The 16,222-nt window shown below is 46.5% G+C and overlaps 1 protein-coding gene across 1 annotated transcript; it reads right to left on the bottom strand.

Moving 5' to 3' along the window:
- Window positions 1-4,337: 4,337 nt before the first annotated feature.
- RAB19 (RAB19, member RAS oncogene family) lies at window positions 4,338-16,222 on the bottom strand. Its single transcript, XM_061165923.1, has 5 exons — window positions 16,146-16,222; window positions 13,491-13,703; window positions 11,585-11,768; window positions 5,721-5,989; window positions 4,338-5,407 (listed from the first exon to the last, which is right to left on the bottom strand). The coding sequence occupies exons 2-4, from the start codon at window positions 13,689-13,691 to the stop codon at window positions 5,721-5,723; spliced, it is 654 nt and encodes a 217-aa protein (XP_061021906.1). The 5' UTR covers window positions 13,692-13,703; window positions 16,146-16,222; the 3' UTR covers window positions 4,338-5,407.

Below are 16,222 nucleotides of genomic sequence, written 5' to 3'. Positions count from 1 at the left end.
AGTTGTGTGTTTGTGTGTGTGTGTGTGTAGCGGGTGGTGAGGGGTTAATGTGATAGAGCCCAAATCCATTACTGATCATTGTCTGAGAAAGCATATAGCATAATTGTTGAGTGGGCTCTGGAGCCAGATGGTTTGGGTTTGAATCCTGGCTCTGCCACTTACTAGCTGTGTGACTTTAATCTCTCAATGTCTCATGCCTCATTTTTAAGATAGGAATTACAAATAATACCTACTTCAAAAGATAGCTGATAGGATACACTGAGTTATGGCTTCATGGGCGGCTCAGTGGTAAAGAATCCGACTGCCAAGCAGGAAACGTGGGTTCGATCCCTGGTTTGGGAAGATCCTCCCCCCCGCCCCCAAGAGAAGGAAATGGCAACCCACTCCAGTATTCTTGCCTAGGAAATCCCATGGACAGAGGAGACTGGCAGGCTAGAGTCCACGGGGTTTTAAAAGAACCGGACATGACTTAAAGAGTAAACAACAACAAAGTATAAATAAAATCCTTGGGGACTTTCCTGGCAGTCCAGAGATTAGGACTCTATGCTTCCACTGCAGAAGGTTCAGGGTTCCATCCCTGGCTGGGGAACTAAGATCCTCCAAGCCAAGCTGCCAAAAAAAAAGCAAAAAGTTTGGTACAGTGTCAGGCACATAGTAATTGCATAGTAATGTGTTTGCCATTATTATTAGGATAGTAGTACTGTTACTGTTACTATTAGTAGACCTTTTTAGTAATAGAGTGGGGAAGAGATTTAGGAATAATCTATGAACAATAAATTTTTAAAATTTTATTTATATTGGTTTTTGAAAAATTTTGGCCATGCCCTGCAGCATGTGGGATCTTAGTTCCCTGACCAGGAATTGAACCTGTGCCCCCTGCAGTAGAAGCATGAGGCCTTAACCACTGGTCTGTCAGGGAAATCCCAACAGTGAATTTTTTTTAAATTTTTTATTTATTTACTTGGCTGCACCAGGTCTTAGTTGTGGCAGGTGGGATCTAATTCCCAGACCAGGAATCAAACTTGGGCCCCCTTCATTGGGGCCCACTGGACCCATTAGCCACTGGATCTCCAGGGAAGTCCCCAAACAATGAAATATTAACGAAAAGTGTTCTTATACAAGGAAATGTACTTGACACTGGCAGACAAAATAGAGGCATTCACAGTCTTTTTATTCTTTCAAAATGTCCCTTTGGAACTTAATTTCAGTAACTCACTTGTTAACAACCATACAGTTTTGCAAATGCGAAATCACCAGCAGTCAGTCAATACAGAGCCTTCCCCCACCATAGCTCCAAGGCAGAACCCACCTGGGTGAGCTTCTAGTGCCCTGCAAGCCTGTGCTGAGCTTCAGAAAAGGCTGCACATCTTTCCAAAGAAAGGCAGTGCCAAAGAATGTTCAAACTACTGCACAATTGCACTCATCTCACACAGCTAGCTACATAATGCTCAGTCCTCCAAGCCAGGCTTCAACAGTACGTGAACAGTGAACTTCCATATGTTCAAGCTGGATTTAAAAAAGGCAGAAGAACCAGAGATCAAGTTGCCAACATCTGTTGGATCATTGAAAAAGCAAGAGAGTTCCAGAAAAATATCTGCTTTATTGACTATGCCAAAGCCTTAGACTGTGTGGATCACAACAAACTGTGGGAAATTCTTCAAGAGATGGCAATACCAGACCACTTTACCTGCCTCCTGAGAAACCTGTATGCAGGTCAAGAAGCAACAGTTGAAACTGGACATGGAACAACAGACTGGTTCCAAATTGGGAAAGGAGTACATCAAGTCTGTATATTGTCACCCTGCTTATTTAACTTATATGTAGAGTACATCATGTGAAATGCTGGGCTGGATGAAGCACAAGCTGGAATCAAGATTGCTGGGAAAAATATCAATAACCTCAGATATGCAGATGATACCACCCTGATGGCAGAAAGTGAAGAGGAATTAAAGAGCCTCTTGATGAAAGTGAAAGAGGAGAGTGAAAAAGTTGGCTTAAAACTCAACATTCAGAAAACTAAAATCATGGCATCTGGTCCCATCACTTCATGGCGAATAGATGGGGAAACAGTGGAAACAGTGGCAGACTTTATTTTTGGAGGCCTCCAAAATCACTGTAGATGGTGACTGAAGCCATGAAATTAAAAGACACTTGCTTCTTGGAAGGAAAGTTATGACCAACCTAGGCAGCATATTAAAAAGCAGAGACATTACTTTGCCAACAGAGGTCCATCTAGTCAAAGCTATGGTTTTTCCAGTAGTCATGTACGGATGTGAGAGTTGGACTGTAAAGAAAGCTGAGCACCGAAGAATTGTTGCTTTTGAACTGTGGTGTTGGAGAAGACTCTTGAGAGTCCCTTGGACTACAAGGAGATCCAACCAGGCAAACCTAAAAGAGATCAGTCCTGAGTGTTCATTAGAAGGACTGATGCTGAAGCTGGAGCTACAATACTTTGGTCACCTGATTCGAAGAACTGACTCATTGGAAAAGACCCTGGTGCTGGGAAAGATTGAAGGTGGGAGGAGAAGGGGATGACAGAGGATGAGATGGTTGGATGGCATCACCGACTCAATGGACATGAGTTTGAGTAAGCTCCAGGAGTTGGTGATGGACAGGGAAGCCTGATGTGCTGCAGTCCATGGGGTCACAAAGAGTTGGACATGACTGAGCGACTGAACTGAAGTGAAGTTTTCAGAGGAGACCTCTGTGTGCCCTCAGCCAGGAAAGTTGCTCCACTTCCAACCCTTCTGTCCCAGCACCGTCATTTCAACAGAGCCCACACTGGCTAATTACAGGTTGCTGGTGTTCAGATGAACTTGTTCTCACATATATAAACCTGTTGGTAAGGAGTATTTAATTCCAGATAACCCGCAGAGTGCATCATCCTAGAAGCTGGTGAGGTTTTCGAGTGTTGGTTAAGACTGATAAACAGATAAATGAAGGAGGATTGGTGTGAACCCTTGACCTCATAGCCTGCTCAGCCTCTTTCTTCTCTGCCCACTTTCCCCTGATCCACTCAGTTTTCCTTCTCCTTCTTCATGACTGCCTGCTCACTGTCTCTTCTGAAAATCGCTCAGTGGCTTGGTGTAGGTATATTGCTGATCGGCCGTGTGAAATCCTACTTCACATAACCCTTTGTTTTCTTTTTAAAATTTATTTTTGGCCGCAATGGGTCTTTGTTGCTGTGTACAGGCTTCCTCTAGTTGTGATGTGCGGGCTTCTCACTGTGGTGGGTTTTGTGGTGGCGGCGCACGGCTGTGTGGCCTCAGTAGTTGTGGCTCACAGGTTTAGTTACCTGAACCATGTGGAATCCTCCCATACCAGAGCTCAAACCCGTGTCCCCTGCATTGACAGGCAGATTCTCAACCACCAGACCACCAGGGAAGTCCAGCCCTTTCTTTAAAAGGAGAATATGTATGTTAAAAAGGTTAATCTGCTTTGATGTATTTGTTCCTTCTGGCTTATAATAGATTTCCTTCCTGTTTCCAAAAGGTAAGTTGTTTCGTTTCTGTCAGGCGAGTGTATGCTCCTCGGTTCTGTCTCGTCACAACAAAAATTTGGAGTGATGGACATTAAAGCCCCTCGGCGGGTCACAGCTCTTGGGTCTTGGACAGACCGTGTTATAGCTCTTAAATAAATCAGTGTTACAGCTCAGTGTCACAGCTCTATTGTATTTAGATAATGGCAGGAAAATCCATCTTCAAGGCGTGAGGGCACGTGGATCCAAAGACGCGAAAAGAAGAATGCCCCATCGCGCAGGAGAGAGAGAGAGAAGAGAGCTTTGGCTCCTCTTTTTATATGCTTCTCTGTCCCTGGGTCTGTCCTATGTAAATTGGGCCAGCCAGGAGTGTTGTTTTACCTGAGGTTCTCACTCTGGTCCTAGGGCCTTCCTTTGTTCTATTTTTGCGAGCTTTTCCCTTCCAGGTCTTTTAGCCACCACCATTCTGGACTCCTTTCCCCTATTTTAACTACCTAACAGTTTCCACAATAAATATATATTGATGTGAACTAAGATGTAATTAATTCTCTGTTGGCTCACTCCCACCCTCACCTACCCTCTGTATAGTAGTAGTTCTCAAGATTTAGTGTGGGGAGACTCACCTGGCAAGCTTGGTGAAGTGTGGGTTTCTGAAAAGATTCTGATTCAGTGGGTCAGCCTTGGGTGTCAGGGATCGGAGATAAACATCCCCTGGCCACTCTCAAAGATGTGGTTGGGGAACCCCACTTAGAGAAGTGTTGCTCTATTATACAGTCCAATGGCTAGATGGTGTGAGCTGCACATGTAATTTAAGATTTCTAGTTGTCACATTAAAAAAAGTAAAAAAAAAAAAAACAGCTGAAATGTTAATATATATTTTATTTAACCTAGAAAATCTAAACTATCATTTTAACATATAATCAATATAAAAATTATTAGGAAGATAGTTTACATTTTTTTTTTGTACTAAGTCTTCAAAATCTGGTATATATGGGGTGAGAAGTGGGAGAGAGGTTCAAGAGGGAGGGGACATATACCTATGGCTGATTCATGTTGATGTATGGCAGGAATCAACACAATATTGTAAAGCAATTGTCCTCCAATTAAAAATAAATTAACTAGAAATTTAGAAAAATCTGGTATATATTTTACATTCAGTTCATCTCAAATTCAAATTTACCACATTTTAAGTGTTTAGTCATCATACATGGCTAGTGGCTGTTTGTTTAGAGCTGGTCTCAGCCTATGGATAGTGATGCTAAGGCTTGAAATGCCTGGGAAGCCTCACCTGCACCCTGGGTGAGCCCCCCATAGACATTTCCCCTTTTAGAGCTAGTTTTGTGTCTGGACCAGCCCTTGTAGTTCTTATTAGGATTGCAAGACACCCTCAGCAGCAACCCTTGGGGAGCTTTGAAAAAACGAGGTTTATGACTTACAGGTTCCACAGGGTACATGGCTTGCCCCAGCCACACAGTGACGTTAGTATTGGTTTGATACATGTCTATGAGCCAATTTAATTTCAATTCAGAACTAATTTTTGATCCCACAGATAACTGGGTGTTTTAGAAAGAAATCGTATGCATCTCCCACACCCTAGGAGTCTGGTCCAATCAGCCCAACTAGGATAAAGTGAAATCCAACTCTCTCTCCATCACATGGCTCCTGACCATTTGGCAAGACAGTATTTATGGTCTTCAGCTCAAAAGGCTTTGCTCCCCAAACTAAGACTCAAAGTGTGAATGTCAGGAAGCAAAAAAGTTAACAACATCTGGTCATCATGGCAGGCTTTTCCCCCATCCTCCTGTGCCCACACTGTTTTAAACCACTCTAGAATGTTCCAAACATCCTCTTCCCTCTCGATAATCCTCTCTTCTTCTTTCCTTCACTGCTCACTTCTCCAAGCGAGAGGCAAAGTTCAGTAGAAAACAGCTGGAGGGTTGGGGAGACAGAAAAGGGAAAGATGCACAAAAAGGGAAAAAAAGAACAAATCTTGTCCTGCCACCCCTGGGCCTCGAGTCCTAGGAAAAGTCAAGAGAAACAGGGGTGTCCTCTGTTGTCAGAATCAGTGTTCCTTCCTCTGGTGTGAACTGAGGCAAAAGGGTACCCCCGCCCAGGACCCCTACCCCAGGCAGGAAGGAGTAGGACCAGAGGCAAGTCCGTTTGCTCAGCAGACTCGAGGCCAGCAGCTGCCCTTGGTTTCAGAGGTGGCCTCTGATGGGTGCGACCTGCCTGGGGAACCTACTCAGCAGGTGCACTGATTCTTCTCCCTCGGAGCTGGGGCCATGAGGACCGGAGTGGACTCCAGTGGGAGGCTGCCCGGGGCACCCTCCCCGTGCAAGGGCAGGCTGTGGCGGGCCATCAGCTCCCTGGCCATCAGCACGAAGACCTCATCGATGTTCTTGGACTCCTTGGCAGATGTCTCCAGAACAGCCAGGAGGCCGTATTTCTCAGCCAGGATGCAGGCATCCTCAAAGAGAACGTGGCGTTTTTCCCACAGGTCACACTTGTTCCCTGGGAGTGAGAGAGAAGCAGATATTCTGGGGAGTAACTTACTCTGGTTTTTTAAAAGGTGGACTTTAAAAAGAACATTTTAGTTTAGCAGATGCCAAAGACAGGAGGCAGAACAGTACACCTAACCTAGGAAAGGAAGAAAGTGAAAGTGAAGTTGCTCAGTTGTGTCCGACTCTTTGCGACCCTGTGGACTATAGCCTACCAGACTCTTCTGTCCATGCGATTTTGTCCAGGCAAGAGTACTGGAGTGGGTTGCCATTTCCTTCTCCAGGGGATCTTCCCCACCCAGGGGTTGAAGCCCGATCTCCTGCGTTTCAGGCAGGCGCTTTACCCTCTGAGCCACCAGGGCTCCTAAACCCTTAGACTGAGGGAGTAAGAAGAGCTAAGTTAGAGAAACAGAGCAGGGAGAAGGAGAAAAAGATGAGAAGCAGCGGCCTCCAGGGGGAGAGCAGGGCGTCTTATGAACGATGTTCAGGAATTCGCGATGAGGTAGAACGCCGGGGGTTTTACACGGATACTGAGGAGCTGGCCTCCCTGTGAACGGCTGGAGCTGAAGGAACACGATAGCTAACGCACAACCGTCTCTTTGACTTTGGTATAGTGGTGACGTGGCCTCAGGGGCTGGGGTAAACTTTTGAGAGAGAAAGACTCCTTTGTGTGAAGAATCGTGGAGATGGAATGGAAACTGTTGTGGAAGGGCAGGAACAGTTCGGTGAGGGAACGACACCGCTGACTATCCCAGATTAAGGCGAGGAGGCCACTGACAGAAAACAACAACAAGACCCCTCGTGTCAACCCTCGGGGTTGGATGCGTCACACGCGGTAATGCCGGGGACACTTCCAGATCATCTCTGGGGGCGTTTCTGGAACCAGATAAGAAGTGAGGGCAGAGACGGTTGTTACAACAGACACACGAGGGAGTAAATGACCAAGAAACAGTTGTGAGCTTCCCGGAAATCCCGCCACATCTTGCCATCTGTTCCCCTCCTCTGCCCCACCTGTTTCTGCAGAAAAGGGAGGAGGGGTGAAGGGCGGGCCCATGGGGGCGGAGTCAGGAGGGCGGGGCAACAGGGGGCGGAGTCAGGAGGGCGGGGCCACAGGGGGCGGGACATGAGGGCGGGGCCACAGGGGGCGGGACAGGAGGGCGGGGCCAGCAAGGGAGGCGAGGGCAGTGCAGAAGGGGGCTGCCCGGGCAGGGTGGCTTTGCAGGGCAGCTTTCGAGGTTCTTCTGCTCCAAGATATCCCGGGAAACTGCGAATTTAAAGGATCCAGCCCACCTTCCTGGGGAAACCTCCCAGTGAGATTAGAACTGCGTGGTTCCCCTCGGTGAGATGCATGAGATTCGCACCTAAGCTTCCTTCCCTGGGAGCTGTCGTTGGTGGGGTTTCCTTCCCTGCCTGCTCAGCTCTGTCATGGGGGGCGGGGAGCGGGGACGTGGGGAGTGGCGCTCGGAGCCTCTCATTCAGCAGGGCAGGACAGTTTCCCTGGATTGAGGTCTCAGCACTATGCTAATTGCTTTATGTGTTCTTTTGTTTAATCCTTTCAATTCAACAACACCTTTGAAGCAGGTGCTACGTTTATAGATGAGGAGTCAAAATTCAGAGAAAGGGATGAACCCAAGTTCAGACAGGCAGGACAGAGAGGGAGATTTGAACACAAATCTGTTTGACTGCAGAGTTCAGGCACTAGAGTGGATGAGACACTGCTTCAACCAGAGCTTCAGAGGAGAGTGACTGGTAGCCTGACCACTGCTGGAAAGTGTTTGGAAAGGAACTGACCCCATGGAGGCTCTCGTTCATACCCTGCCTCACCTGTCAGTAAGTACCTTGACCCAGTTACTTAGCACCATATTCAACCTCCAGAGGCCTCGATTTCCTCAGCTGGGAAACGAGGATGGTGGTCTCTGCTTCTCAGGATGGTTGTGAGGGTTAAATGAAGGGACTCAGGAAGGGATTCAGAGTAGAGTTTAGTAAATGTCACCTGTCACTATCTCTTCCTATCAACCCTTCTGGTTCTCACACCTCAGGAGCAAATATCATGAAAGGTGTCAGAAACCTCAGCCAGGGTCCTCCCTGTTGCTTCGAAGAAGTGGTTATTGAGGAAGAAATCTAGGCCTTTTGAGGGGGCAGGAATCAGTGTTTATTTGTATAAACACAGAAGAAGTGCCTTTAGAAGTGTCCAGTATATCAGAAGTCAAATAAAAAAAGTTTCTGGTCTCAAAGGGGACCTTTGGCTGAGAAGTAAAAAGAGAGAAGAGACACTCTTCCCCAAAGAGACAAGTGGTCCTCTGTGTGGAGGCCACCTGGCCACAATAATCTCTCTTTCCTGGTTTCAGGCATGTGGGGAAAGACAGCCGCTCTGAAAAATGGAGGGGACTAAATCTGAGGCACGTTTTCTTTGGCTGGCTGTGGATTGGGGGGCTTTTGATCTGATGTATCAGGAAGGGATGAGCCCTGTCGAGGCCCTGGGAGTGACTTTGATTCTTAAGTTACAAGAAACAGAATGAGTTAAGAAGCAGCATTCTCCTCAAGGCTGTGCATACAACAGGGGCTAGTTGTTCTGTCAGTCAGTCGTGTCAGACTCTGCGACCCCATGGACCACAGCACACCAGGCTCCTGTGTCCTTCACTATCTCCCAGAGTTTACTCAAACTCACATCCATTGAGTCGACGATGCCATCCAACCATCTCATCCTGTGTTGTCCCCTTCTCCTCCTGCCCTCAATCTTTCCCAGCATCAGGATCTTTTCTAATGAGTTGGCTCTTCACATCAAGTGGCCAAAGCTAGACAATGACTTAAAGCAGCAAAGACAGGGGAAGAGTGGTTCTAGAATAACAAGTCCTTTCTGGAGTCTGGATGACAATAATAAATGGACTGAGTGTGCTAATGATGTGTCCCATCAGGGGAGGTCCAGGGTGAGCACCTTACCCCAGGTCCACCTGCCCAGAGGCTGGCCAGCAACCTGGGCCTGGATTTGATGTGAAAAGAAGGAATGGGACAATGGGGTTTCCTTTCTGAGGACTGTGAGCTAGAGGGTATGAGAGAATGAGGGATTCTGTGGCAGGAGCAGGCTGGGGATGATGCCTGGAGGAATCCAAGAGGGAGGGCTCAGGGTGAGAGAGAGTGGCCAGCCCACACCACCCCACATTTAAGAAGCAGCTCTGAGAGAGGAGATAGATGCACAATAGTCGAGGAGGCTTCCCAGCTGGCTCAGTGGTAAAATCCCCCTGCCAAGACAAAAGACACGGGTTTGATCCCTGGGTCGGGAAGATCCCTTGGAGTAGGAAATGGCAACCCGCTCCAGTATTCTTGCCTGAAGAATTCCATGGACAGAGGAGCCTAGTGGCCTCAGTCCATGGGGTTGCAAAGAGTCAGACGCAACTGAGCATACATAGGAGGAGCCTGGTTCGTAGATCCCAGCCTGAGAGGAGGGTCCCCAGCTTCCTGCTTGTGGAGGGTGGCTCTTCCTCTTGGTGAGCTTGGTTTCTGACTTTTCCTAGGTCCCAGGGACTTGTACCCTCACCATAAGCCCCCCTCCTCAATTATTTAAGGAACACTGGTGAGCTTGTTCCCTCAAACAAACTTCTAGAAGCAAATCCCACCCTTTATGACAAACTTACTATGTGCCAGGCACTGTCAAGCAATGCATACACTTTTTCTCACTAAATCTTTACAACCCCAGTGAATATTGATCAAATGTTATAGATGAGGAAACTAAGGTTCAGATGGTGACTTAGCACAGAGCTAGGATATGCTTGTCAATGGGTAGCTCTTTCTCAGTCTCAAAGCAGCTGTCTAGACCTGTGCTCTGCAAACTTTAATTTGCACAAGGATCTCTCTAGGATCGATTCGGATCCAGTAGGTCTGGGTGAGGCCTGAGATGGGGCATTTCTAACAAACCCCAAAGTGATGCGGATGCTGTGGGTTTTTAAGGGAGTGAAAATACACTCTGTGATATCTTCATGATGAATCCTTGTCATCATGCACTTGTCCAAATCCATAGAAAGCACAACACCAAGAATGATTCATAATTTAAACTACGGACTTTAGATGATTATGATGTAGGTCTATGTAGGGTCATTCTTCGTAACAAATGTAGCACATTGTTAGGGGATGTTGATATGGGAGGGGCTATGCATGTGTGGGGACTTCCCTGGTAGCTCAGCTGGTAAAGAATCCTCCTGCAATGCAGAAGACCCTGGTTCAATTCCTGGGTTGGGAAGATCCCCTGGAGGAGGGATAGGCTACTCATTCTAGTATTCATGGGGCTTCCCTGGTGGCTTTGATGGTAAAGAATCTGCCTGCATTTCAGGAGACCTGGATTTGATCCCTGGATTGGGAAGATCCCCTGGAGGAGGGCATGGCAACCCACTCCAGTATTCTTACCTGGAGAATCCCCATGGACAGAGGAGCCTGGCAGACTACAGTCTGTGGGGTCGCAAAGAGTCAAGAGTCAGACACGACTGAGTGACTAGCACATGCACGTGTGGGTACAGGGCGTATATGGCAGATCTCTGTATCTTCCTCTCAGTTTTGCTAAGAACTTCAAACTGTTCTGAAAAAATAAGTCTTAATACAACAAACAAAAACCTGGTGATGATGATGTTGCTGGTCTGCAGACCACACTTTGAGTAGCTAAAACTAAACCAGGTTGCCAAAATTAACCAGCCACCTGGTAGACAGTAGTGTCCTCAGGAGGGGGGTGCGTTGCTTGCAAAGCTAATACTATACGGAACTGACAGTATGTTGTGCTCAGTCGTGTCCAACTTGGTGACCCCATGGACTGCAGCCCACCAGGCTCCCCTGTCCATGGGATTTCCCAGGCAAGAACACTGGAGTGGGTTGCCATTTCCTACACCAGGGGGTCTTCTTGACTCAGGGATCGAACCCACATGTCTTGCATCTCTTGCATTGGTAGGCAGATTCTTTACCACTGTGCCACCTGGGAAGTTACCCATTTCTGAATACACAATGGGACTGCACCTATTTCAAGCCGTGAGTTCAGTTAGTGTGGTTGAAGTTGATGTTAATTTTGATGTTAACTTGTTGTTAAGATTTGTTTAGGGTCTTAGCAGGTGTGAGAAGTCATTCAAGAGTGTTGTCAGTCATAGTCATCTAAGTGGCTCCCTTGGGGATTAAGAGCCATCTGAAGCTGTGAAACTCACACTACAGAGTATTTCCTGTGTAGTCTGCAAATATGTGTGTTGAATCAGCCAGGGTGCACCTTCATATATATGTCCCGGGTTTTTGCAATGAAAAACTCTAGGGTGGGGTCTTGGAGTCTATTTTTTTTTTAGGCCTCGCTGTGCAACCTGTGGCATCTAGTTCCCCCACCAGGGATTCAATGAGTGCACCCTGCATTGGGAGTGCAGAGTCTCAACCATTGGACCACCAAGGAATCTGTATTCTTAACAAATTCATGCCACCCCCACTATCATGCTCAAGCGAACCTGATGGGAATTTCTGGCCCAGATGTTTTCTGAGGTCCTAGCCTCCACTTTTGCTTATGTGACTTCCTGTTCCACTGTCATTGGAAACCCAGAAAAAGCTGAGCATGGGGCGTAAAGGAAAGTGAAATGCCTTGAAATCCACATACCAATCAGCATGATGACCAAGTTGGCTGCTCCGTATTTCTCTATCTCATGAATCCAATGAGGAACAGACTCGAATGTGGACCGCCGGGTGAGGTCATAGGCGATGATGGCCGCATGGGCACTTCGGTAGTAGCTCTGGGTGATGGTCCGGAAACGCTCCTGGCCGGCGGTGTCCCACACCTGCATCTGCAGAAGGTCGGGCAAGGGGGTCTGAGTGAGGAATTCCCACGTCTGATGCTCACCTAAGTTGTTTCCTGGGTCTTACTTCTAGAGATCCAGACTCAACGAGGTCTGGGGTGGGGCCCAAGAGTCTGCTTTTTTCAGAGGCTCCCCAGAGTCATCTGGATGTGCTTTCAGGTTGGGAGTCCTCACCTAAGGGACCCTTAAGCCTGAGAGGTGGATCCAGGGTCCTAGGGTGTGGTGTTCTTTGCCTTTCCAGCACACTCATCTCCTTGTCTAGATTTTGAGGGTTATCTTTTGACCATGGTAAAGGAGAGGGCATTGGCTGAACTGCTTTGATTCTGAAGGATCACTCTGTTGTCCATGTTTAGAAGTGTGCCCATAATTGTTGTTTAGTCATGTACAACTCTGTGACCCCATGGACTGCAGCCTGACAGCTCCTCTGCCCATGGGATTTCCCAGGCAAGAATACTGGAGTGGGTTGCCATTTCCTCCTCTAGAGAATCTTCCTGACCCAAAGATCAAACCCAAGTTTCTTGCATCTCCTGCATTGGCAGGCAGATTCTTTTCCACTGTGCCACCAGGGGAGCCCTAGTACCTGTTTTTTTCATACTCTCACATTATTTATAAAGTTTATTTTTTAAAGAAAGTTTTCAAACATACATAAAACTAGAGAGAATATAACAGTGAACCCTCACATAACCATATAATTATCAAGATTTTGCCACTCTTGCTTCATGGAGCCCTTTCTGTTGGTTTATTTGAAATGTAATTTTAAAGAGAATCCCAGACTTTGTGTCATTTCCTGCCTACTTACATACTTCCTTAATAAATGGACATTGTCTTTCATAACCATAATACCATTATCACTGTTAATAAACATTTCAATAACTCTTTAGTATGATATATTCAGACCATATTACATTTTCCTAACTGGTTCCAAAATATCTTTCTACTATTGTGTTTAATAGGATCCCAAGCAAAATCCATTTATTACATCATCACCAACACTTTTTGATCCTTTTTAATCAAATGGGTAAAAGGTATCTCACTGTTAATTTCATTGCTTTAATTAAAAGTGACAGTGGGTACCTTTACTTCTTCACATAAATGTATGAGCCAGTTTGCATAAAAATTATGAAGTAGTAGTTTTATCAAATCTGTGAATTGCCTACTTTTTGTGTTTGGTTGTTGGTCTTTTCTTTGATATTTATCAGAGCTTTGCTGCGTGACATGCAGGGTCCTAGTTCCCTGACCATGGACTGAGCCCATGCCCCCTACAGTGGAAGCATGGAGTCCTAACCACTGGACTGCCAGGGAATTCCCTTATTAGAGCTCTTTCCATGTCAAAGAAATTAGCCTTCTATGAGTTCCATATTTGCAAATGTTTCTTTCCAGTTTGTCATTCAGCTTTTGACTTTGTTTATGGTATTTCTGAGTGTGTAGAAATTTGACCTTTATATGATTATACAGAAGAGTGTAAATTTGACCTTTAGATATAAGAGTTAGATGGAGCAATATTTTCCTTTATGGCTTGTGGGTTCTTGTCATAATTTCAAGTCTGATTTTCCCCTTCCTCAGTGAGAAAAATAAATACTCTCAGGTGTTTTTTGCCTGGTATTTTTATGATTTCATATTTTATATTTACATCTTTTATGCCTCAGGCCTATGTTTCTGGATTAGGGTCCGTGGGTGAAAGAGGCAGCTCCACCCCTGTGCCCCTCTGACCTTCACTTTCTTGCCGTCAATCTCCAGGGCACGCACAGTGAAGTCCACCCCGATCGTGTTCTGCTGTGCCTCCGTGTAGACCCCGGACTTGAAATGCTGCACGACACACGTCTTGCCCACATTGGAATCCCCGATGAGGATAATCTTGAACAAATAGTCAAAGTTCTCATCCGCTGCCCTGGCTGAGCTGGAGAATTGCATGGCTCTTGCCACCTAGGATCAAGGAAGAAAAGAAGGAATTCAGCCTATCTTTAGTGAACAGCTACTGGTGGCCAGGAACTATTCTTGGCACTCAGGATTCAGGACAGCACGAGACAGAGGAAGGTCACTGCTTTCCTAGCACGGACATCCTCATGGGAGGAGAAGGACATTAATTACTGGTCAGGAAAGAGGGAGCTGCCCCCACAAACCCCACCTGTCCTAGGTGAGTTGATACTACTTTAGGAGTGACCTTAGAATGAAGGGGTTCTATGGTCTGGGCCCACTCTCAGATGGTAGCATTGACTGGGACTTCCCTGGTGTTTCAGTGGTTAAGACTCTGCACTTTCAGTGCTTCCACTGCAGGGGGCGAGGGTTTGATTCCTGATCTGGGAACTAAGATCCCACACACCTTGTGGCCTGGCTCGGCAGGTATGTTTTACCTGCCACTTATCAGGTGGATTGACTGGTTCCTAAAGGAAATCAGCTCTGAATAGTCATTGAAAAGACCGATGCTGAAGCTGAAGCTCCAGTACTTTGGCCACCTGATGCAAATGGGAAAAGACCCTGATGCTCGGAAAGATTGAAGGTGGTAGGAGAAGGGGGCAACAGAGGATGAGATGGCTGGATGGCATCACTGACTTAACGGACATGAGTTTGAGCAAACTCTGGGAGATAGTGAAGGACACTGCAGACCCATGCTGCAGTCCATGGAGTCGCAAAGAGTTGGACACCACTGAGCAACTGAACATCAGTTGCGGAAGGCAGGCCTAGCTGTCAGCCCGTCTTCAGGTCACACGGGAGGAAGACAAACTACTAGAAGTCTGAATGTCCAGGCAACCAGCAACAAACACCAAGGACGCTTGACAGAGAAGTCAGTTTCAGAAAGGCTTTTCTTGTCTGGGAAATTATGATTTTGAGAATACTCAAAATGAAAACTGTGGGTAATTCCCAGGCGGTCCAGTGGTCAGGACTTTGCACTTTCACTGCCCAGGGCCTTGGGTTCCATCCTTGATCTGGGAACCAGAATACCACAAGCTGTGCAGCGTGGCCAAACAAAACAAAAGAAACAAACAAACAAAAGAAACCCAGTGGTTCGAATGTTTGTGTTATATTCTGCCATAGGCTGGAAAAAAAAGTTTCTTATGACAGTGTCTTCCCAACTGACTATCAGAATTACCTGGGAAGGTAATTAAACAATTAAATATATAGGGACCTCCCTGGCTCAGTGGTAAAAAATCTGCCTGCCAACGCAGCAGACACAGGTTTGATCCCTGGTCCGGGAGGATCCCACATACCTCGAGCAACTAAGCTCATGTGCCATAATACTGAAGCCTGTGTGCCTAGAGCCTGTGCTCTGCAACAAGAGAAGCCACAGCAATGAAAAGCCTGAGCACAGAGAATAACCCCTGCTTACTGCAACTGCAGTAACGAAGACCCTGCACAACCAAAAATAAAGGCTTGCATGCAGTAATGAAGACCCTGCACAACCAAAAATAAACAATAAAAGAATATATATATATATATACACACACATATATATATTCCAGAGCCCATCTCAGATCTGCAAAATAGCTGTAAAAACATGCACACACTCTCAGGTGATTTTGATAAGCAGCCAGGTTTGGGAAGCATCGACCAGCACAGTCAACCACCTGAAACTTTATTCTTGCCCTCAGCATCTCAGCTTAAACATCCACCTACACTTCAACATCTCAGATCACAAGGAGCTCACTACCTCCAGACAAAAATCAATTTTGTGTGCACAGCTCTTACATAGGGTTGACATCTATGTCCCTGAGGTTTTTCACCATGGACCCTCATGCTATGCCAGGATTCTTACTCCACATGACAGCCCAGCAGACATTTGAAGCAGCAAGCAGGTCCCCTTGAATCAGATATCCCAGACCCTTTGACTGTTCTTCAGTTGTGTTGCGTCTCCCCATCAAATGTCTCATAAAAATACACGAAAGCTTATCCCATTTGATAACTAAATTTGATGTGCTGCAAATTGTCCCTGTCTATGACACTCTTCTTCATTTCTCCCAGTTTTATTTTCTGGTCTTCTCAAAAGTCATAGAACATGACAAGTCTGTATCATCACACACATTAAAATCTATACTTAAAAACCCTAAACTCTAAATGAATGAAGGAGGATCCCGCACCTCTCTTAGGTGTCTCTGAAGCTACTGTGGCTGCATGATCCAGCAAACAAGAGAAACAGCCAAACCACTTTTTCCCCCTCTGGCTTTTCAAATAAAGAAAGCCATTCTACTTCCGGTGTCTAACTACTGTCATGTGAGCTGAAATTTTACTTCTCCCCCGACCCCGGCCGCCTCCCCCAGTAAGTCCTCAGGGTTTCCGCAAAAGCCCCCTTCACATGCCCTGCAAGAAGAAATGAGCCATATCCACCCCCCTCCAAACCCCTCCATCCTGCAGTCTACACCTGTTGCTCACCTGTTGCTCACGTCTGCCAGCAGGTGTTTGCTCTTTCTCCTGGTTTTCCTTTTGGCCCTCCGTGCCCCTTCTTCCTC

This window comes from Dama dama, chromosome 18 (genome assembly GCF_033118175.1).
Source record: "Dama dama isolate Ldn47 chromosome 18, ASM3311817v1, whole genome shotgun sequence".
NCBI classification, from domain to species: domain Eukaryota; kingdom Metazoa; phylum Chordata; class Mammalia; order Artiodactyla; family Cervidae; genus Dama; species Dama dama.
This window is presented reverse-complemented; position numbering and strand designations above follow the sequence as displayed.